Source organism: Anas acuta, chromosome 2, assembly GCF_963932015.1.
Source record: "Anas acuta chromosome 2, bAnaAcu1.1, whole genome shotgun sequence".
Lineage (NCBI taxonomy): Eukaryota > Metazoa > Chordata > Aves > Anseriformes > Anatidae > Anas > Anas acuta.
This window is the reverse complement of record NC_088980.1, coordinates 32,055,394-32,080,281: the sequence shown is the minus strand read 5'-3', so window position 1 is coordinate 32,080,281 and position 24,888 is coordinate 32,055,394. Positions and strand designations below refer to the sequence as shown.

The 24,888-nt window shown below is 37.5% G+C and overlaps 1 protein-coding gene and 1 long non-coding RNA gene across 22 annotated transcripts in view; one reads left to right on the top strand and one right to left on the bottom strand.

The window, feature by feature from the left end:
• The window catches only part of HDAC9 (histone deacetylase 9), a 476,309-nt gene that overhangs the window by 170,435 nt on the left and 280,986 nt on the right, over positions 1-24,888 (bottom strand). For 18 of the 21 annotated variants that reach the window (XM_068674122.1, XM_068674124.1, XM_068674117.1 and 15 more), the window contains one exon: positions 19,745-20,014. In XM_068674122.1, the coding sequence (XP_068530223.1) occupies positions 19,745-20,014 (270 nt within the window). Of the gene's footprint in view, positions 1-17,428; positions 20,015-24,888 lie in introns of those variants that run through there. The other 3 variants (XM_068674135.1, XM_068674136.1, XM_068674137.1) reach the window with 1 other exon arrangement.
• Positions 1,433-23,669, top strand: LOC137852412 (uncharacterized). Its single transcript, XR_011093813.1, has 3 exons — positions 1,433-2,311; positions 11,118-11,268; positions 23,267-23,669. It is a non-coding gene; the product is annotated as an uncharacterized lncRNA (long non-coding RNA).

Here is a 24,888-nt window from a genome sequence, read left to right as displayed (position 1 = left end):
TACTGGGTGCGGGTGGATTAGAAAGGTCATCCTTTACTCTCCTTCTCTCAGGCTTGACTTAGTGCTGTTTTCACTTGCAGAATACAAAAGTGAAAACTGTAATTTATTACAGTACTAGCAATTCAAGATGTTTTGCTTGGATCCTGTCTTTGCAATTGGTTACCAACATTCCAGCCTTTCTTGCTTTTGTTGGCTACTAGTTTATAATCCTCAATTTCATTCTCTAAATCTGTGTTTAAAAAGACATTTCACAACACAGGGTATTTTGTTTTATTTTGCTTTTTTTTTCTTGTCTTTTTCTTGGAAAAAGTGTGGAGTGTCCCCTTTGCAAATTCACTGTGATGTTTTGGACAACTTTTTTCCTGTTTGGTGCTCTTTTGTTTTAAAATCTTTGCTACTTTTCTTAAACCTCCTGATTGTAAAATTTCTGGAACCCAAAGGATCTTCCTTTATGATCACTTGAATTTTTCAGCAGCTGAAGCTTTGGCACTGTGAATCTCAGAAATGAATTGACTCCAGTAAGGCAGCAGCAGTTGGCTACACTGCCAACACTGCTATGACTTGCACTTTATGGGGTACTTGTGAGTCCCCGATGGGGACCATGCATGATGACATGGGAGGTGACAGCAAGCCCCAGCAGCACCTGCTGGGCACTAAGTAGCTGTGTGCAGGGCAGCACCACCACACCACCCTCCTCTGGCTTGCAGGCTTTGGTGCGCTGAGGGAGCAAGCAGCGCTCAGTGTTCTTTCTAAAAATACTCTGATTTCAAGGCTGCATTTGTATTTCCAGCATCTTTAGCAGGAAACGTTGGATTTTAAAGGCTGTGGGATAGGCACATGTGGCCAAAATTAGGAGTGTTGAGGAAATCCCATTTAGAGTCCATGCTGTCTGTGTTGTAACTTGCACCTTTAGGCACTCAAAGGCGGGTGAGTTAAAGTAGACCCACTTGGGCTTCTGTCTAGAGACTTAAAAATGGTTTAAGTTATGACATATTTATATTATTTTGAAACTGGCCATTGCTATTAGCATATTTTGGGGTGTCATTAAATACATTACACGAGTAACATTAATATTGTCAGTATGCAGTTCCTAGCACTTAATAACATGTATCCTGCAACATAGTTAATTACTTGCAAATGGAAGTTGTAAAAGATAATAGTGTTCAAACCTTTTAATTTAAATCAAAAAGAAGCCCCAAGCATGCCTTTCTGTACTGATCTCTTCCAAACTTTGGGAAAATTTTAGTCCATATCAATGTCTGAACTAATATCTGGCCTTTCCTTTAGCTACCTGAACTAATCCATCAGACCTACAATTTAGAACTATGACCTGCAGCTGTTTGGTTATGGAAAGGACACTGGTAGGACTTTTAAAGCGGGATAAGTGAGGCAGTGAAAATGAGATTCAGTAATCCCCCTGTATTATAAGGTATTTTGCACTGGGTGGGAAGAAGCTGGGACTTTGGCCTGCTCCTGGACCCCAGGCAGCTCAGTGCCGCCTGTGGATGCAGGCAGCAGTGAAGTGCCTGCAGACCCCTCCTAGCCCTCCAGTGCCAGGGCAGGGACCCAGTTTAACTTGGATATCAATTAATACCAGCTGCTTTGCCTTGCAATGTGGACCTACTAGGAACTGGTAATAGCCATAATCAGGAAATGCTCTAGAGAGAATGATTCTGCCCTGGGAGGGGGACAGGCTGTGAACTGCAACAGGTCTTTTCAATCTCTAATTTCTACATATTTCATTTATACAGGGCACTGAAAACTTAAATTGTAACTAGCTTTGGGCATTATTCACAAGAGACAGATTTGATCCAGTGACCCAAAGGCGAAAGGTTCTGTATTCGATTAGCAGCCCCCTACCAGTGCAGTCCCTCACCAAAGTTTTTATATCAATAACTAAATACCACTAACCTTTACAAGGTACATGGTAATGTTTCAGTCTCCTAATTCTGAATCATTTCACAAGCAAAGGGAAGTTCAGATTTGTGTTAAAAATGGAACTTCTTTGACAGCTTGTTATTAGATATTTAGGAGCAGAATTATTTTTGAAAGAGAGGGAGAAGGAAATCAGTGGATTATGACTCAGTGGGTTTAGGAGTGTCTAAAAGGCACTGCCCTCAGAGAATATATCAGGCACTGCTCCTACACTGCTTTTCCCACCCTCTCCTGTGACTGATTGCTGCAGAAATTCTTCTCTCCCCCTTACTGGCAATTTTACATCTTGTACTATATTACCCACTGGAATGTCCCTTGGAATTCCACCCAGGATCCAGAAGTTAAGAGAGTCTTGATCTTGATACTACTGAAACTTGTAAGTAAGATAAAAAGCATTTCTGCATGTATTTTTTGAGCATGCACAAAAATGTGTACAGGCTAAGATGATAGAATGCTATTTCCAGCTTCTATTAACAGTAAAAATGTGGAAATAACCAAAAATAAGTTACATAAAATAGCAGTTGGAGGTCAGTATTCCTGTTGGAGGAGGTCTTGATGTATTTTTTTCTTTTTTTCCTTTACCTACAAGCCAAACATCACTAAGCCAGAAACCACCAACCAGTACAGTCTCACAGTAACAAGATATTAATAGCCCATGGAAAAATCAACATATAATTTTATATTATGGTTCTTACTACAGTCCCTGTATTTTTTTATTCATTTATTTATTATTTTTTTTAGTTCTGACCTAACTGTAACACAAGAAAAGGTGGTAGAATGACATACATAAGTGTGTGTTCCTTTTAATTTGTAATATATTCAAAATATGGTTGGAAATTTCCTATATGATTTGTTTTAAGGAACATTCATTTCAATCTTTTATTACAGCAAGCTAGGAATTTCACATACAAATTTTGTTGTTGCTTTCCATTTGAACAAGCCTATCATCCTTTAATATAGAAAAAGCATGTAATAATCCTGAACTGAAACATCTTGTCCCTTGTGAGGGGGCTGTCTGTGGGCCTGCTTTTTCCATCTTTAGCTATACGGGCTCCTCTCACACATGAGCTCTTCTTTATTGTTGTTATTCGTGCATACGTAAGTAAACACACAACAGTTTTCATTAGATATCAGAGAACACACTTGCATTTTACTTGTATTGATCTTTAAGGAAGACACCCACATACATACAGGTAAGTAGGCATTGTCAGAATAGATGCCTAAGCACATCAGTGCTTTTATTTTAAGGTTAAAATGACAGCAGAGATATTCATATAGATTGTAGTGGCCAATGACCTGAACTGGGTTGAAGCATACCTAATGACTGTCTGGTCCTTCTTCATTTCTATGCATGCTCTACTGTTTCTACTGATCTTACTTGTTGTCCCTTCTTGTGCAAGTTCCTTTTGACACCAGTGACTTGGACCCGCCTATTGCCACATTTCCTAATGCATTTGATATTTCTTGATATTTCTTTATCCTCACACACAGGCCACAGAATACTTTTGAATGGCATTGAACAATCTCTTGATGTCAAAATGCCAAATCCAGGAACTTGCTTGTTAACAATTTAATGAGAGCCTAATGTGGATTCCACTATGCCCATCTCCTCCTTGTAGCAGTATGCAAGCAGATTAGCAAACTTTCAGCATCTCTCAGCCATTCCCTCTGAAGCTGGTTCAGAAGTGCAAAGCTCTTCCCTGATTTCAGGAGTGTTAAAATAGCAGAAAAATCATCAAGCACGAGAGAAGAAATGCAGACACAGCTCCTCCAAAACTTGCCTTCTAGCAATAAAAAGCAAGCTTGAAAGGAAGAGTTCATTCAGCAAGAGGGGTCTTTAGGATAAGGTGCTACACATGTAACACCATTGTCACAGGCAAGCCAAGAGCTGTGCTCAGTGTGCAAAGGAAAAGCTTTCAGTCAGAGCAGGACTTTCAAAGAATTCTAGAAATTCGAAGTGATGCCGAGGAGCCTGAGGAAACACAAAGGCTGGTGGAGCTGAATTGCAGGCTTGCTCTTAGGACTCCTTGGATCTTAAGGATGCTTTGCTCATGTTTGTATTCTGATCCCAAGGCGAGATTAGACACTTGGGAAAACACTGTGTTAATCTACTCCACAGTGATTCACGCTGGTCACCAGACTGGAGTGAAGTCCCGCTGAAAAGTTTTAAAGCTAAGCAACAATATGGGAAGCAGAGCCAAACCAGCAGTGTTATTTCTAAGGCTCTGTTCCAAAACTACTGTCTCGTCTTCAAAAGAGTTCAATTTAATACTAAAGATTACCAAGATGTGGGGTCAATAAATCTTTTTTAAAGTGATAAACCACAAAGTGCCCCATGAATTGATCTACTTCATGTTGCCATGGACTTTGTAATCTTCCTTTTTTTTTTTTTTTTTTTTTTTTTTCCATATACCCAAGTACTTCATTCTGTTCTCTCCTTGAAAATTGGAGGATTTGGGTTTCTCCCTCTCCCAAGATAGTTATCATTGGCCAGTGCATCAAACAACTTCTAGTGAACCCCAGCCACAGAACAAATATACCACCTACCAAACCAAAGGCGCCCTATTCAAATCACAGGCCCATTTGGCAGCAGTTCCTCTCATACCATTATATCCAGAGCAAACCATAAATCTTTTGTCTTGGACACTACTTGCTACCTCAGGCGTGTAAAACTAGCTATTACAACAATTTTAGTAAAATGATCAGCTGCTAGAAAGGCATTGTGTTGTATGTAGGTGTAAAACATTTCACTAGGTTAGTTTCATATAGGTCTATCTTTCATTTTTCACAATTCAAGTCCTTCCTTCTAGTAAGCTTAAAGCTTTTTTTTTTTTTTTTTTTTTTTTTGTATCTGCTGGTCGTGTTTCCTGTTTGTTTGGCTTTAAGTTTTCTTTTAGACTCTTTTCTTTTCATTTTGTTTTGTTTGTCTTTTAGTATGTTTTCCTTTTGCCTGTGTGGTCTCTTGCATTCCTTGTGAGCTCAGAAACATGTCTTACAGGACATTTGCAGGAACTATCACCGCACGTGATTCAATGTCAGGAAGAAACTCCCCATTACTGCCTTAGCTAAAATGTAGGTTTGAAAACGCAAGAGCAAATTTGTATCTATCAAAATCAGATTGAATTGTTATAGGACATTGTTTAAACCTAATTGGTTTAATGGAATTTAGCATAGTCTGTAACATGGTAGATTATTCTAATACATATTCTAGTTTAGCACACAAGCAGAAATTTTAAGAAGGCACTTAAAATGCTAATCCAAACAGAGTGATTCTGGAGTATATGCAGAGAGCTTTCATGGCAACTGTCAAAAGGCACATATGTGTCCTAGGCAGACCTGAAGCCTGGGTGCTGGCTGGTTGGTTGTTCTCTCAGTCACCTTTTGTACCACTCCTAAATTCTTGCTAATGCTGCCTCAGTAATGCATGGGAGTAAGAGAGGAAAGAAGAGTTTGAAGTATTTGTTTACCTCCGGGTAAACAAAACCTCCGGCTTTACCTCCAGGGCTGTACAAAGCTGCATATGTTACTTTCCACCTTCTGAACTTGGTTCACATCCATTTGATTGCTCAGGTGCTTTGTCCTTAGAGGCAGTTTTGCTGCCTTTCAAGTTTCTTGGGGAAAGATTTTTTTTATTTATTTTTTCTCCTGCTGCCATCTCTGATCCAGCTAACTAGGAATGCTACAGAGCGAGTGTGAAATGCCGTTAGGTCATAATTTCTCATCCCTAAGTGTAACAGGTTTAACCAGGCTCCTTTCTTCCTAAGGTTCACAGCCCAGAGAAGAGGCTAGCTCTGAAGGATAGCTTTTCCTGCATCATATAACATTAAAGTCCTTATGTCAGAGGACTTTAAAAGTGATTTAGCCCCCCCACCCCACCCCCACCCCTTTCCATTCAAAAGCAATGTATAACCTCACACGGTGTACTTCTACAGTGAGACTGAGAAGGGAATTTGCCCCGCACAGGTAGCTTATGAACCAACAGGATATTTTTAGCACAGTGTGTCATGGACTCAGGTCTGAAGATATGCTGCTTGTTTTGCAAGATGTTTCTTGTCTTGCCTGATTTTGAGTGCTCCAGCTAACCTTCCTGGAGCCCATGCTTAGCCACAGAAAGAAGAGAGCTTGTTCCTTTCCTAAACAGTCTTCAGAGGGAGGCTGAAGGGTGTTTACTGACAAATTTAAGAAACTGCAGGAAATCAGTGAAAAAGAAGAAATTTGCATAAAAGTCCCATCTAAAAGGAAATATAAGAGCACAAAATTTGTAGAGGAAATCCAAGTCTGAAAAGTAATTGCCCTTGTTTAGATTAAATACAAGACAGCATTTTAATAAGGAAGCAAAACCTCTGGCTGAAGTGTTATTTTCCAGCCTTTCTCTTATTTTATGTTTAAAATTAGGTGGATTCCCCTCAGATTCACAATCCCCAATAAATTAACCTGTCCAAATAACACATGCACAGGATAAAACTATATCTTTGATTTTGATTGCATTGCTTATGGTTGCAATTTAGGTGGTCTTGATTCAAAACGTTTTTGTTCCGGGGACTTGGACACCCTTAAAGTGCTGAAAAAATCTCTGTTCTTACATCGATCTAGTGAAGTTGTTGGTTGCAAATATATAAACATGTTTCTTTTTGCTGATAAATGATATTTTTTCAAATATGGTTCTATGTCTATGGAATATCACTGTTCTTTTATAGGGACTATGGACTTGCACTCTTGTAACCTAGAATTTAGTTTTGAATGGGACAGATTTTATCTGTAAATATCCAACAGAACTACAGGAAGTGTTAACTGAACTGTGACATAGGTACAAATAAACTGACATAATTAAGGAAATACAATTTCTTGAAGTCTTACAAATCAGCAATTGAGTTTGTATCTCATGGCCAACTTGATATAACAAAAATAGTTTATTAACAGAAGTACCTTGCTTCCTGCTCTAGAGCTATGTTAGCATTGTGTTGACTTCACATTACATGACTTTACCAGACCTTAGTAGCAGCGCTTGGAATTAAAACAGAAGAAATTATGCTAAAATAAAAGGTTGCAGTAGGATGTGACGTTTAAACAGAGCAGCGCATCCTGTTGGACAAGGAGGCTTACCCTCCTTGCTTGCAGGTTCCCTTCAACATGAATATGGAAGTACTTGGCTAATGTGAAAGAGGATGAGGATTTACCCAACCAATAGTGCCACAGTCACTGGGGATCTGGTTTTAAACAACTGCATAATGATGATGTGGGTTTGTTTGTTTTTTCCAATATAGATTACTAAACTAAAAGATAATTATTAATTTGCTTTGAGTATGGATAGTACCTTATCACAATACTAGAGAACAGGCAGATTTTAAAGACTTTTTACTATGGCCATATACGATACTCCTTAAATTAAGTATATCACAGGTTGTATGTATATACAGTTAGAGCACACGAGCAAATGTATTATAAATCTTCAAGACAAATCTTAATAGAGCAAGATAGGCATAGGCATTTTGCTGGCATAGGCAAAAATGAAAGTTAATTGGAAAATGCTATCACTCCACTTGCATATCCTAATGCCCTTCTGCATTATGTTACATTTAGCATAATTCCAACCTCATCCATTCTGTGATTCTTTGATTTGGAGGAACTGTGATTCTGTTATTTTTAGAGTCCCACTTTTAGAAATGTGGGACTCTTTCCACACACCCTTATGGAATGTTCATCGTTCCTAACTTAAAAACTGCAGCAGCCTTATGGATATGCATGACAGTGCTTCTGTGTCTATTTCTCCACACAGTTTTTCATTTTTGGACTTTAGTACACCTGACTCTTCTATTTTTTTTTCTATGCCCAGTCTTTACAGGATCACACTACAGATGCCTTATAGTATCTTAGCACTTTTTTCTTTTCAAGGCACTGGGGGTGGCAGGCAGGGAGGGGAGGAAGGGGGAATGTTCTTCGCAAAACTCCAACCTATTAAGTTCTTCTTCAGTTTCTTCTTCTTCTTCTTTTTTTTTTTCTTTTTCTTCATTTTTTTTAAGTAGAGCTATCACCAACTTGATAAATTACAACACCCTAAAGGTGAGCTACAATCCATGTTTTCTATAGATCATGCAAAGACATGCGTATACACTGCTAAAGACATATACAAAATAAAAGATCCATCAAAATATATAGTGGTGAAGGCAATTCCTGTATAACGTTTTTTTAGTTGTTCTTTATATTCTTCGAGTGAGAAACAAAAATATATATGAACTGTTATATGGGAAGATTGGAGCATATGCTCACACCTGTTCAGTAAGTGGGAAGTAGTGTCATCTAGTGGTTAGCTCAAAGCTAAATGGGACAGGAGCTGTAATTCTGCGTATAGTAACAAAAGTTTAATTCATGCGTTGCTATACTGTGTAACTTAAAGGAAATTATTTCTGTCTCAATGATTCAGCCAGGAAACAAGGAAAAAGTAAAGCCAAGTGGAAATCATACACAGAAATATCAGAAATATATCAGGTCTGTCCCATTCTGTTCAAATGTACGCTTTTTTTTTTCTTTTTTTTTTTTTCATCCTATCCCATCCCTTACAATGTTCTACAATGTTCTCCTCTGATGGTGCAGACCTATTGAGACAATTTGACATACCTTCTGTCTAACCTCTTCCATGCAATATAGGTTGAGAGCTACTCTGGCAGGGCACCAATACATTACCATATATAAAGATAAGTACGTTTATGTTGAAACTTACAGTAACCGAAGTTAGTTCAGTATTCAGAAATATAAGAATAAACAAGTCTATTTATGCATAGAAAAGCTTTATAAGATGGAACTAGCTTCATTTCAAAGCTGCTTCTTATCGTTTCTTCTTACAACACGATTGTTAGAAATCATGTAGACTACAGTAGTCCTTAGTATCACTTCTGGGTGCAGGAAAACATGGACTTGAGCATGTGCTTACAGCCGACAGAAATGGTAGTGTTAAACACATAAAGCTAAGTGTGTGATTAATTTCTCTCTTCTCTCCAGATTTGGGGTTTCTAATATGAACAAAGTACTCTATGCTTTTAATTTTTAATGTCAAAAGACTTAAAGTTCTAATTTACAGCTACTTCGTATATAAAAATCACTGTAGGGTGTTAACATAAAAGCTAACTTGGACCTGGATGCAATGTTATTAGCATGATTACTTGCTATGAAATCTTAATGAGAGTTTCATCCATTACAGTTTCATCTATTAAAATTAAAGAAACTAAAAATCTACTGAAATAGTTGAATGAAACACATTAAAATGGAGCAATTATAAACAGGACTTTTCCAGCTGCCCTTGCTAACAGGCAACTCTAAAATAACAGCAACGCATGTCTTAAGTTTCTGCTAACAAAGCTGATTTCTGACCAGAAGGCTAGAGTATTCTTTTTCATCTATTAAGGCCTAAAAGTGACAGTTCTTCGTCATATCCCTAATATTTCCTTTTCAGCTCACCAAGGCCAAAATGTCATCTTTTCTTGTAAAACAAAAAATCAAAGCCAAATGGTTAAAATACAAAGTTTTGGTTAAACAAACAGTCAGTATTTCAGTGGTTTTATCTGCAGCCTGCAGAGCAACTAAACAAAGCCAAGATATTGTCCATCTCTTTGACAGACAAAGAGCCTCAGAGGTCCAGAATGACATGCCCGGGGCTGGCACGTGATTAGAGTAATTAAATTAAATAGCAGGAAACATGTTTTCCATATGCCATTGCCTGGCCACACACAAACTGTAACAGTAAATCTTTTATATTACATTGGTTCAGGGAAATGTATAACCATCTTAAAAATGCGTGATGCCCACAAAAATAAAGTTAAAGGGAATATAGTAGCATACTCAACTGGCTCCCTGGCTTTGGTCATTGGCTTGAAATGTCGAACAAGTTCATTCCTTATTTATTTATTTTTAAAGGCACAGCTCAAAATGCCCTGAGCATGTGAACATCCAGGAAGCATTGCTGGGTTTACACCGGCGGGTAGTGCTGGTGCTCTGATTCAAAGGGAAAAGAAAGAATCTCCAAGTAAAGTTAAGAGAAACATCTTGGGTACCTTACAACGTGAGGTTCTAACACATTTCTCTCAGGCTTTTGCAATAATCAGGCCCTCCAAATGTGTATTAAAAAATATATTTTTTTTAAAGTTGTTTTCCACAGCAACATGATCTCAAATTATTTTGTTTTCATGGGCAGTTTTTAGGAAAGACCGCATGTTTATCCATGCCATAATACAGTCAGAGTTGCCAGTCAGTGGCATCAAGTGTTATTGCTGAATTTACTTGTAGTTGACCTGTTAAGATCACCTAGAACACTTACTAATCTCTTTTCAATTCATCTTTCAGTGGTCGATGGTGCCAAATTAAATAATTGTTATTTTTATTATTTTGCACAATAAGAACAAGGTTGCAAATCAGTTTAGAAGGAACTTTTAAACAGTGATGTCACTGATTAAATGTCCAGTTCTTGAGATTTTTGGGAGGTGACACACAGGAACATTTACTGTAAATGATAAATTCTGTAGACTGCATAATACTCTTGACATGAAAAGAATTAAGAATTTGGGGAAAACCATTTCAGCACACGAAAAAGCTGTCCTTTAAATTAAATTTTAAAGGAAAAAAAAAAAACAACACTTTCTAGTCCAGTATGTATTGGATAATTTCATAATATTTTTAGGTATTCCATCTACACTTTATGCATTTCCTTAACCAAGAATGCTCAGATAAGCAGTCAGTTTCTGATACTAGGTTCAGAACTGAATTGGAGTGCTAGGTTTAATAATTGATAATAATTCAGTGAAATTAAAATACAGACTTTGATCTGGAAAAATAAATGTAAACTTATGTTTAAAAGGTAGGATAATGATGATAGAAAACTGATGCTCTTGACTCGATCTTTTCTTACTACAGTATTTCTCAAATTATTGAAAGTTATTGATTCAAGTTGTAATAGGTATGAACAATGTAATTCCTATGTAATAGGAACTGGAACTTTTGTTCTTATACACCTGTGAATGCTTTCTTTACTAACTAATCTCAATTATTCAATCTGGAAAAGATCCGGCCAGGAAGAGATGGACCTGTTCTCTGAGATGAGGAGGGCTCTTAAGCCCAACTTTGAGAGCTGCTGTTGGATGTTTTATGGCCTCTTCTTCCTGTCCTCATCCTCTCCCCACCATTGCTTCCCACAGAAGTGCCAGAACAAGGAAGATGCCTTATCATCTGCCTGCTTTCCTGCTCTGTGGCTGGACATGGCCTCCTGCCACTGTCCCTTCCCTGCCACAGAAGTCAGGTCCCTCCACGAGAGACCCCAGCACATCTGTGAAGCAACAGTTACTGAAGGTAATTGTGGCCTTTCTGGAGATAATCTCATTTTTGCTAGACCCCTATGGCCTTAAGAAGGCAAATTCAAAGAGGTCTGCAAAGGGTCTGATGCACCTGAGGATGCCTGCAGGTCTGCCCTTGGGCTATGGGTGGGAGAAGGGGCTGGAGAAGGCTGTGGTGAGGAGTAATTTACTGAAGGAGAGTAACAGAGGGGTAGCTTTGTTTGCACCTGTTCTTGTCCTGCAAAATGTGTTCTTGGAAAGCAGCTCTGATTTTCAGGCTCTGGTGCTTCCTCAACACTACCTGCTCAGCCGAGTGCTGGGAGAAGCCACTTTCCCTATGGCCCTCCACAACTGTTTCAGTGGCACAGAAAGAACTTAATCCATGGAGTGAAGTTAGTAGCATTTCTTTGTCCTCATAATGCCATTGTGTACTTAGACCTATGAAGCCAAGTGAAAATGTGGTCCAGCAGCTCCTGCCAGTGTTAACAAAACTGACTTAGTTTTGTCCTCAGTGAATTGTTCAGACCAAAGAATTTGGACAGCTGTGTGGGTTTTTTGTTGTTGCTGTTTTTCCTCTGCCCTGGTCTCTCAAATTATCCACCCTATTCCTCATTCCCAAGACCTGTTATAAACCCCAAGGACCTCCTCTAGCACAGCTTCCCACATGCTAAAGGCAGGGACCGAGCACAGCGGCTGTTTCCCGTGGCAGCAACTGGGCAGGTAGTGTCTCAGCAGTGATGGTGCAGCCCTGTAACAGTGACCTTGGGGAAAGGGGGGGGGGGGGGGAACTATCAGTACATGAATAAGAGCTTGCTGTGTGTCAAGCATTAAGCGTTCTTTCTTGTGACTTCCTTAACTCTGAGCTGAAGCTATCAATCATGCTGTCAGAGTATGTAGAGACAGTAGAGCTGATCCTGGTAAGATGTAAAGAGCTTAGAAAAATCTTCCTTCTCTGTTAATGTACCTACCCATTTTTGACTATCTGTCTATAAGTTAATATTCAGCCTCTCGCAATGACACTAAATGTGCGTGTGGCCATGACAGCAAGGAGAAGCAAACACTGATCCCTTTCTATAACCGACCAGTTGAGTTCACAGTATCGCAAAGGTTAATGCTGCATGCATTTTGACCAAGGTCTGCAGAATCGATGACAAGCCCTACTTTTTACAGAAGCAGCCATGGCAGAACTATTCAAGTAAGGTATCCCTGGGCTGAACCTGTGGTGATAGCACCTGTATTCAGTGCTGCAATTTGTTTTTCTGTCAGAAACACTACCAGAGACTGATTTGAAGTCCTCTGCATAAAATCAGTAGCTTCATAAAACTAAAACTTACAGAAGCTAATGCAAAACTATGATAAAAGACCTGCACAAGTGCAGGTAAATGGAGAACAAAAGCATTCTATAAAGAAAAGAAAGGAAGATGTCAAAGGATGTGCTGTTGGCACCTACGATGCCCTAAGGTGAGGTGTCAAAATGGATCAGAACAAGTGAGAACTGAGGGGACCCTGATGACTACCTGTTCCCGTGTGCAGTCAGGTGGATGAGCAAATGAGTTCTCTGTGTGTGGTGACTTTTAAGCTTGTATTTTCAGTAGAGAAAGATCTAGGAAAGCAAGCTTAGGAACAGCTGTTCTCTATAGCTATTCTGTTCATAGGAAAGAGCATTTTCCAACAACATTTCTGCCCAGTGCTACTTCTGGCGTTGCTCAGTAACAGAAATCAACTTTAAAATCTGCAAACTGCCACCTAAAAGTATCCCAGCACCCTTCTCAATGGGTGTAAAAGGAAAAGATTAAAGCATTGGAGACCAATACAAATGCTTTAGCTGAGCTAAACCCTCACCATTGCTGCACTCTTGTAGCTGTAATTTTCACAAGCTTCTTTGCTGAGGAAATGCAGGCAGTCTGAGCAGAAAGACCTCCTCGGCTTCCTGGGGATCCAAAGGTCACAGGCCAGGCCATGAGAGGAGACAGATTATGAACTGCCTTCTGCATTAGAGCACCTATATCTCCAAGGCATTCAAGCTGAGATGCTCTTCCAGGGTGTTAACCAACAGATCTTTATTAAGACTTAGTCGCAGTGTGCTGAGGAGTGCATGTATTTACTGTCATATTTTAAGGGAAGGAAAAAATGAAAACTTGTGTGTGTGCATGCGCCTGTCTGTCAGGGAGAGAGAAAAACATTTGGAGGTCAAAACAGAGCTCTTCCAAACACAAAGCATTTAAAGAAGTAGCTTTCCAAGAACACATAATCCTCTTCAATGAGAATAATAATAATAATAAAAAAACATGCTGTCTGATACAGGAAATGATAAATTGCCCATTGGTATGAAAGTAATATCATCTGACTGTCAAAATGTGAAGTGATAATTATTGGGATCTGCACTTAACAGGCTTTTGATTCACGCTACTTATGTACCCCCAGTTAAGTAATTTTGTGTGGTGTTGCCCCAGCAGTCTCCTTATGTGCTGCTTTCACTGACAGAAGTGGGCAGTACCAGCAGTACCAAAGTACAATACGTAAGCATCTGAAGAAGGAAAAGAAGCATGCATAATTTTGGATCAAAAAATATAAGCACTATCGACATTATTCTGAGCTGCTATCAGTAAAATGAAAAACTTTGTTAATTTTTAATATACTGATAGAACATTTGCCATATGGTTGTTCAGACATCTCAGTTCTCAATTTAGTTATGCAATAAAATAAGTCTTATTGTCTTCTGTAACTGCAGTGTACAATAGCCAAGACAAACAAAAATAGCAATCATCTCCTTGGCATTAAGTAGATTTGATACTTCCTGGAAAAAAAAAATCATTTTCACATTCAACTGGGAGAGGCAAATTACTTGTAGAAATTCTTAGTATTATGCCTTTTCATATAGAATTGGCATTAAAAATAATGAATTATTCTTCCTGTAGCATTCGATAACGAACAGTTAAAAACTTTGTGGACAGACCCTTAAGAGCAAAGAAGACACAAAGCTGGCTAAATATTCAAAGGCTACATGTAAATGAATGAAAAAATTTCACAAAGCAAATCCAACACCACAGTTCTCTCCCTCCAACCTCCCTAGTTTTCTGGGATAGTCTAAGGCTCAGGTATGAATCAAGTAATCATACTGCTAGCCTATGTTATTTGGGGGTTGTACTGGGCCTGTGCACTCACAGAACTGAGGAAGGACATTACAGTACAAGGCTAGTGTTTCTCTTACTGGATGGACAGTTGCAGGAGATGACTAAGGTAGCCTAAGGAAAAGAAAAAAAGTGAATTAAGCTAGTACAGATCAGAACGACTTGTGGTTACAAAATCATTTAGGGAGGGTAGAAGGGAGCAGAGAAGGTGGAAGGTCTCTTTAGAAGTCTGACGTTATTCAAAAGTTACATTTCCATTTCTCATTTCCCTTCTGGGTCTTCACAGCACTTATCAAGGTCAAAAATGCTGCATCAAAAATGCTTGCCATCAACATGTAAGAACCAAGTGTGCAGCCAACTTCCCTTATGATTCAGGGTTATGTACTGTTAGAGTCAACAGAGTTACTTCACAGCAACTATGGAAAAGTAAAACCAAAGCCACAAAGGTGCCAAACTAGATTCAAACCATCTCATTTAATCAGCTAATTAAGGCACTGAATTGGTTACAAGTAAGTATCTGGTCTGTCAAAGCAATTGTAGTTATTAAGGGCCCTGTGTAGTCACGTCAGAGAACCAGGCACTGCTGAAGTATGATTTCAAGTCAGTGAGCTAGTACCCTTTAACTTTCAGCTGCTGCTGAAGCAACCCTTGGGGTCTCTAATAGTTGTGTGTACCTACACGTAGCCATTTGCTACCAGCATGTAAAGCCAAAGCCAGCCCATATGGGCTATATGAGGTATGGGGCCAGCTAAGCAACAGGAGCATGACATCTGAGTCCAGCGGACCAGAAAGCAGGACACATGTAGAAGATACCCCTTCCCAGCTTTGCTTGTATAGCAGAATGAGTGAGCATGGCTGGGAAGCCCAGAGCATCCCCCATCCCACCTTGCAACTGTCTATGTGTTTTGGGATGGTGTTTGCTTTTTTGTTGTTGTTGTTGTTTGTTTGTTTTCTTTTTTTCCTTCCTTTTTATTCTAATTCTAAAGTAGGCTGAGTTAAAAGAGGGAAAAAAATGCAAAGTGCAAAATCTACTAAATGTAAAGCACGGAGTCTATCAGTTGCAGTGATAAAATGCCACAAAAAAATGAACAGGATTCCACTAGAGCAATGCAGAAGATAAAATTATGATACTTGCATTTTGTTTGCCTGAACAGTAATTTAGCATATAATGTTTTACACTATATTCTTCTGTTGAGAAACCAGGTACAGAAGCACTGCTACCACCCAGCTGATGGGAACTGCATAAGGAAATCAGAAACTAAACAAATAAATGAAAAGCAAACAAACATCTCTTAAGTGGATAAGTAGGACATGCTGCTAGTGGGACAGAATACAAGAAGGAAATTGCCTTAGCTAATTTTGGTTTCAAATTGTGAAGTATTCATAAGGGGGAGAAATAAGTAAACGTTTTTAGATTGGTGCTTGGAACTAATGTTTATAGATAATACCTCAGAATGCCAGTGAAGACAAAAACAGGGTATAGTTAGCTTAAATAACATACAGAAGTCTTAGTGATCTTGATGATAACAAAGATGGAATGAAGATGGTGCATGAATGAATTGCTGAATAGAGAGGAGGAGTAGTGGTAGTGTCTAGAGTCCTCCTGTTTTGCAGAGGCATTCAACTTTTAATCCTCTTTTGTTAACATCAGAAGATGAAAAAGGCTAACATCCAGTAACCCATGTTTTTATTGAGTTTATAAATACTATGAAGCATTTTCCCTTGTTTGGTAGTAATTATGTCTAAACTGGCATCTACAAACTGGCTTTATTTTTATGGACAACAGGACAGACTAAGCAGCTAATGTTCAAAAAAATAAAAATAAAAGAGATGCACAATAATCCTGGAGAAAAAAAAAAGGCCTATGGATTATATTACATTTTGATTGTTTTTTTCATTATGGGTGCTTTGATGTGTGGTAAACAAATAATTTAGAAAAAAATGTAGGTGTAGCCTCCAAACCAGGAATGCTGTCAACTGAAAGCATTTAAGACTGTTCTTCTAATTTTGACATGAGTATTTAAACAAATGGCATCTCAGTAAAATCACTGTCAAAAGCAAGATCTGCTTGCAGGCACAAGATTCAAAATACATAATTGACAGGGCAAGCAGTATATTGTTATTCTGTTAATGCTACTTAAGATTTCTTAAATTGAAACTTTATTTTCTTACCAGTTTTTTAATGTATTACTGATAAAACATTACTTTGCTGTTGGATCGCTTAAATAATTACATTTGAATTATGAAAATATTTATTCTCACATCCTTAGGTTCCTGAAAACATTACATTTTAGTTAAAATTCTACCAGAATCAAAGCAGCTAAAAGCTTTTCCTATTTAAATGAACAGTTGAAGAAATTTGAAGGCAATGATTTTTCATACTCTTTTGATAGTAATATTCATGTACTTTAGCAGCACAGATAGTTACGTAGTACAAAATGTTTTTCTCGGCAGATCTGAAGTAAAGTTCAGGAAACGTCACCAAGCAGTAAAGCATTTAATGTCTTTAAGGAAGTGATCAGCTGTTTCTCTGCTGTAGGACTTCACTTTCTCCCACAATTGCTTGAAAGTCATCAAGTTTGTGGATTCCCTTTTTCCCACTCTATTTACAGATGGATTCTAGTTTTGCAATGGTCTTGAGGAGTCTCAAAAAGGTGATTATAAACTCGGTTTCAACATTTTTATGGTCATAGATATTATTTAAGTTTGTCCAGATTTTGGATAATTAGGGGCAAATAAACTGGAGTTTCCCTTTTCAATATGATACTACATATGATCACATGTTCAAGACAAATGCCATGATGGGAAAATGAGCATGCATCAATACTATTTCCACATTCACTAGAATTTATAATGGCTGATGTAGGATAAAACAAGAGACTAAAAGGAAGACTTTGTGTAATCATTGTAAGAATAGTGTAATAAAAACCTTGCTCCTGAAAGCTTCAATTGTTTCAACAATGTGTAGCAAACATATTTGGTTATACAAAGCAAAAGCACAACTAAGTTATCAACTTTACACAAAGTCAGATATCTGAAAGGGGATCTTTTAAAAAAAAACTTTATTTGAGAAAGGAAGAGACTTATATCAGAAGGCAAAAAAAGGAAACATACAAACAGAATATATTTACAACACAAAACAAGAGATCACCTCTAAGGGTGTAAATTATAATAAATACAGTAGATTTAAAATGTTAGAGACAATTATCAATTAGAAATCTGTTTTTTTTAAACCCAGTTTTCCTTTTCACTGGTTCCAGGTAGTTTCTCTATTTTAATTTTATCCAAATTTGAAAGATTCTGAAATTAAAGCCCACTAATGTATTGTGGTTTCTCACCTGAATGACATTATAAAAATATCTTCTGTCCTTTGTGAATACATGTTTTTGAAATGATATTGTACAAAAATCTTCTCATTGCAAGTTTCTCCCCAAATAAAATGTATTTTAAAAGATGCACTATCCCTTTTGATGAAGCCGAAGTTAGGTTTCAAAGAAAATTAAAACTATATGGAATGGGAAAACATAAAATTTCATTTTTATATACTTCACTTTTTGAATGTGAATGTGATTTTTTCATCCAAGACGGTGAAAGATTTATGTTCAAATATAAAGCACAAATAAAAATAACCTATATTTTGTCAATTAATTAATGTATCATTCCTATCTAAGATGATCTTTACGGTTTGGGAGGCCTTTCATTATATAGCAGCTATTTAGTCATTTGTTTGGAGATCTTCTAGGAAAAAGGATAATGTATCTTTATAAGTTGCAACATTTTGTAAGAGATTTAATAGTATTAGAGCATAATGTAAACAACACATGCTAATAACATTTCAGAACAATTTCTACATTTGGCAAAACAGCTATCTCTTTTGAAACAGGATACTGCACCTTAAAATACCTTAGCTTTAGAAATATAAATATTTTTAATAGAAAAAAAACTGACAAGGATTCCAGGTCAGTTTGGGATTATCCATATTAAAGGGGATCTTAATACAATGAATCTTTAACTAGCTTAACAAAAGTAAACCTATAAAACAAGGTAAACATATCAAAAGGGAATATGAAGGAAATGTTTCACTGGAAAGCTTCCTTAACAATTTCCCTACTCGCTTTGTTATTTTCTTTGACAATAAATCAATTCATAGAGCGCCTTTAAAAACAGAGAGAACACTACCCCGTTTCCCCCTGCCTTACATTCCTCAGCACATGAATCACTTGGGCTTCCTGTTTCCATAAGGCATTTCCTGCTCCCCCTCTCAGAATCACTTTTCTGCAGGAGAACAGCAGGGACCTGACAAAGTCTTGACTTAAATAAACAGTGCCTGCCATTGCATCCAGCACTGCTCCGTCTGATTTTATAGCAACAAAAGGGACACCAGCTCTCTGAAAGCACAGACTGCACAAATGTGCTTTGCTCTTCAGCGTTTGTAAAATACTGTCATAATTTGAAGTTTCCTCCTGCTGAGTTGGCATTTTTACACTGACCTTATTTTAGGATTTGTCCTTAAGACCTAATAATAAAGTTAATGCCATATTGTATGATTAGTCTTTATTTAAAAAAATAAACAAGTGATTGGATATCAGACAATAATGATAACAGTTCTGTGCTTTTCCTGCAATACCGTAGTATCTGATTGAAACCCAATGCTGTGTTTTCCTTCTTGACAGTATTTGCATCTGCTTCATTTAAGAATGTCTCTGCAGACAGTATCATCAAATACAACAAAATGAAAAATTAGGCAGTGCAAAAACTGAAAACAATGCAATATTTAAACAGTGCCTTGCCTGGCATCTTTACATCCTTCTTGTGCACTTCTCTAACTTACAATTTGTACTCCAGCCTGGGACCGCTTATATAGCAGTCAGTACCTGTCTACTGGGGGAAAAAATACCCTATTGTTAACAGTGTTCAAGACTACATTATGATACATTATATACAGATAGCTGAAAGCAAAAGTCAGAGGATTCAAAATCAGAGAAGAATGTTTCATCAATCAGGTCTGGAAACTAATTCCAGCAGTAGCTGATCTCAACAAGCTAGGTGATAACGAGTTCTCTTGCACTAAGAGTAATGTAATCCTGGGTTAATACAAACTCTATCGTCTATTATGCAGTTATGTTGAGCAATTGACTGCAACAGGTATTTTCTCCATTAGTGGCCATAAGGATGAGCTCCACTATGTCTTTAAATGTGCATACAACACCTCTTCCTTTGTTAAATTATTTGAATGGTAAATCAGGATTTGCTAGATCAGTGAATCAAAACACAATCGCTTATCAATGGCTAAAAAAATGCACATGATGTTCAGATAATAACCTTAATTACAAATCCTGGAGCTAAATCTTTGCCTATTACCTGTTGCATAAAAGCAGCTTGCTCCCCAGATTCCATTTGCTGGGTTTGAATATCCTCATCACTGTCCGGTGGCTCCTCTTTGACCTTCACAGCCCCAACCTGCTGTCCTATTCTGTCATCCACACCAGCACTGCTGCTCTCAGCCCTAATGCTGGCACCGCTAGCGGCAGCTCGCTCCTCCTGCATCGAGTGGTCTCCATGAAGCTCTTCTTCAGCTTCCTCCAGGTGACTGCCAGGCTGCTTTAGCTGCTCAATGGACTTAGAGAGCATCTGGAAAGAGAAGGAGGGGGAATGGTTACTGACTCTTTTTACCAATGCCAAACACTGGGAATCACCAGCACCAACAAAATTACAGCTTCTGCAACAAAGATGCATCACTAAAACATTAATTTACAGGTGAAAAAAAGAACCAACATTCCTAAGTGAAAGGTCACTTGTTATTCTGCAGTTGAAAATATCATTTACGTAACGAGTGCTATACGGTAATGCTAACTAAAAATAAGGCGGACTAATTAAAACATTACTACATGTCTGTTGCATTGTTGCAGCTGGTAATCAAAAGCAATTAGTCTCCCTTCATACTCTTTCTGAAACAAAAAATTGGTAAATTTATATATATACATATTACAGTTAATTTGTCCCAACATAAAATAATAAAGGAACTCTTTAAGAGAGAAGAAAATTAGTATCTTGGTTAATATTTTGCTACAAGCAAATTAGGGAATGCTCACAGAGGCTTCTCTATCAATTGCTGCATGAAGATCCACAGAGGAGCAGTGACAAACAGACGGTGTCAGTCACCTCTCCTGTGGCACAGGGAGGCAACAAGGATGCCTGTCCCTGACTGGAAGGACTGCAGCTTTTGTCATGTATGGTACAGGTGTCCTTGTTTCAGCAGTGACAATATAACACAGCTACCCAGGCAATACTGTTTTTACACCATTAACTGCTACTGTAAAGCTTTACTGAAATGTCAGATGCCTGAGTGTCATAACCAAATATAGTTTATTCTTTATGCTTTCTTGTTTAAGATGTCACAAATATATTCCAAAAAAAAAAATCCAAATGTAATCCAAAAGCCAAACTGGAAATAATAATAAATTAATAATAATAATAATAATAATAAAGAAGCCTCGTTGGAAGAGGCATAAATCAGACAGATAAGTAAGTATCTGCATGACCAAATGATTAATTATCATTTATTCAGCTGGCCCACTTGATTTTAAGCAAATACTGATTTGTATCACCAAGGCCAAATATACTTAGAAGAACAAAACACTTTACCTTCCTCCCTTCTCCCATCTGTCTGCCCCTTCCACAGATATCAAGTCTTTCAAACTGAGTTTTTGCTGGGTTTATATGCTGAGTTACTGTATGGCTTCAGTACAGATATTTTGTTACAATTGACCCTGGTCTAGTTCTTTCATTCTGCTCACTTATGCATATAGAAAAATGTCACCCCAGGGAAGGGCAGCATTGCCATGTGAACTATGATCAAGAAGCTACAGCTGGACTCAAGAAACTCACACAAAGTTAGCAATGATACCTGAACGATTTGTTTTTGCTGTCCCAGTGATGCTCTGACACATACACCTCACATCAATGGAGAAAAAAAATCCACAGTGGAAGTCTACAGGCTGTAATCACAGCAAACCTTCATTTTTATTTTTTTGGGTGGGGTGGGGGTAATGGGAACATAATGGTTTACTAAAAAGAAACAAACAAAAATCCCTTTTCATTGCTCTGGAAACCACAAAATCACAACACATGTATCCCTCATGCTGCAGGTGGCATGCTCTGAGCTGAGGAGTTTTCATTACTGCAACTACTGCAAAGTTTCTCCTTTTATTAAGAAGAATCTTGACAATTTATCAGATGAAACCCATAAATCTTTTCCAGTTGTTTGCCGGGGGATGACACCAACCAGGAAGGCACTGAAGCTCACTGCATATATTCAGATTGGGTATACTACTCCATTGCTTACTTAAACATCTGCATGTGATCCCCGTCCATTCCTCAAGCAAAAAGAAAAAGAGAAGGCTGACTGGCCAGTAAGCAAGTACAAGCTGAAACATCTGTGCGACAGATAATCTCATACAGCCAGGAGAGTCACTAGTGCTGATCCATCTGTAAAGCATCCCATGTGCCAGTTACTTGACATCAGGTGGGTTATTCTGGATGGAAAGCCAACAGAAAAGGACTGCATGTTCACAGTGAAGTTAAGACATATTTAGCTCATTACTGTTCTCCTTTTATTTTTATTTATTTTTTCACTTTAATGTCAGGCTCTTCTTCATGCTGCTGTATGGCACAGATCTTCAGTGCTGCTGAGCTTTCTGATGTAACACATGATGACCTGCAGTATATAATCTATATGTGGAACGCTGCAAATGCTTTTTGCATGCAATCAGCAGGGAGATACAAGCACATATAAGGGAACTGTGAACAATCGTGTGGTATTTGCATGCATTTCAATTTGCAGTGTGCCTCTCTTGGCACCTGGTCCCACACCATGGAAGTCAGGAGGAGATTTGCTCCAGACTATGGTGACAGGAGGAGCTAAACAAATCTTTTAAAACTCAGTGGAATTGTTTTGTTGTTGTTTTTTTTTTTTTTTCTTCCCTCTTTTTTTTTCCCTCTTCTTTTTTTTTTCTACAATAAAATTTACAAAGTACATAAATATTGTCATCTTTCATGCAAAGTCTTATTAAAAGCATCCTTTACATTGTGACTTGATGGCAGAATTGAGAACGAAACTAAGCCATAGGTAAGGAAGCACTGGAATCATGTCCTCTCACATGACTGAGCCTGACAAAATGGGTGGACCATGTTGGGGGCAAAACCTGAAGAAACGCTCCTGCTGCTCAGTCTGCTAAGCCATATCACCACCATGCTTTCACAGTTGTTAATGTGGTTTTTAAAGACAGCCCCATCTTATCCCAGTAATTACATTAGTATCGTTATCAGGAGACTCTTCAATTCTCCTAAGTCAGAAACATCTTCTTTTATACTATATAATACTATGTATACTCCTAGCACTGCTGCAGAAAATTACATATCTGGAGACATGAAAAGATAACAATTTAGGATCAATATTTCTATCTTACATCTCTGCCTAAAGCAGAGAGTAAACCCTGAATGGAACACTGCTCAAGTTCTTTCACAATGCAGCTGGATCCTTCTGCTTACACTTAACATTTAAATCTTTCTCTTTAAATCTCCACTCACATTTATTATTTTTTTTTTTATTCTGAATTTATCTGTAGATACATGAAGAACTTTTTCCTGGTTTTAATGTACATTTTTCATTCTGAGAATGTGATTGCTTAATCTGAGCTTTAGTAAGACTATGTTTAAAAATAATAACTAAAGAGTGGTTTGTATTTAATGAATAAATTAGTTGTACATATTGTTCTTCTTGAACCAATACACATTCTTGTAATTGGTATTCCAAGTAAAAGAGTTACTCAAAAAATGGCTTCTTTCTAATGTAACCTATATTTTTTCCCCTTTTATTTGCAGGAAATTAAACTGTAAGGGATATTCATGAGCCAAAGTAAATAGTGGCAGCAGGAGAGGAAGCATTTACAGACATCAGCTCCATTGTATAACTGCAAGAGTCCAAAAAAAGACATCAAAAACAATCAAACTTTCTTGGCTGTACCGAAAAATGGAAGACAAAGCACAAATAATCTGGACACTGCAACAACCACTTTACAGGGCCTTCACTTGCAGCCACTTTCTTTGTCTCCTCTGTAATAACAAGCTCTTGTAAAATGGAATATTTTAAATAAAATGTGTTTACAAAGAGACAAAGCACAAAATTCTGATGCACCCACCACATACATGTCTTTCATTGATTAATTGTTCTTTTTAAATAAATGGCTGTCATTTCTAGGAACTCATTTACATATTTATGGAAAACACTTTTTCTCCTTCTGTGCTGTAGCTATCAGATTACATTGACCAGCTATGTAAGCTGTTAGGCATACTAAAATGACTTGGCACCTGCTTACTGTTTTGTTACCCATGCAGTACGTTCCTAAGGGATGCATTTAAACCTTCAAGATCATTTTTCTGAATTATGTCTTAAACGTTAGTTCTCAAGAAAGGAGAAAATTCTCTGGGCATTTCTAATTGTTGTTGCAGTCTTGTCCACATAATCCCCCACTATAAGCAATATTTGAAAGAAGAGGCGTGCTACCTCTCTCACTTTCAGAAGATGCTAGTCAGAAAGGTAAGCTGGAAAGCCAAAATCTTAAGTTATAATCTATTTAATAAAACTAATGAAACTAATTTATTCAAGTTGAATCTGATCAAAACAGTCTTTCTTATTTCGTTAAATATCAGATGAGTGAATGATGAATCTGTGGTTAACTGTCTCTTTTCAATATTCCTATTGATGATAAATAATCTTAATTTTTCTGTTAACTAATCAATAGAAACCTCCGTATTATTTTTCATTTTTTCTTAACAGACATTGGTCAGTTATGCTAACCTTCTAAAGCACTATTGACCTTTAACTTATAAATTTTTTATCATCTGCTTTTTACTTCACAGTCTTGCCCAGTCACTGTTTATACAAAGATGCTTTAAACCTGTTAATACCCTGGAATGAAAACTGAAATTCAGGCACTCCTTATTTAACCTTTAACATTGTCCATACTGCTTCTGCACTTTAGTGCACATTGAAAACTGGCCCGCTATTTTAACTTTCATTACTCCATTATAAAGGAGGACTCTACCATTGACAAATAATTGTGTATAGTCAAAATGCTATCACCACATTTTTTAAAGAACACTTGTGGAGTTCATTTGAAGTGGATGAAGTTAATTCACTGATCAAATGAAAACTTGGTCCCAGTGAAGACAGTGTTAGTTTAGCTTTAGCAGGGGCAGAATTTTATCCATAATACACAGTTGGTTTTCTTTTTTTTTTTTTTAAAAAAAAAAAAAAACAACAAAAAAGAAAAAAAAAAGAGAACAAAAAAGAAAAAACAACCAAAAATCCCACCTTTTAAAGGTAGAGGGCTTTGTTCACATGCTGTTTACATTAAAATTTCTGATTTTCTAGAACTCAGACTTACTCTATTGGTTTTGCACTTGTGTTATCTCAATTTTTTTTTTTTTCCTGCAAGTGGCAG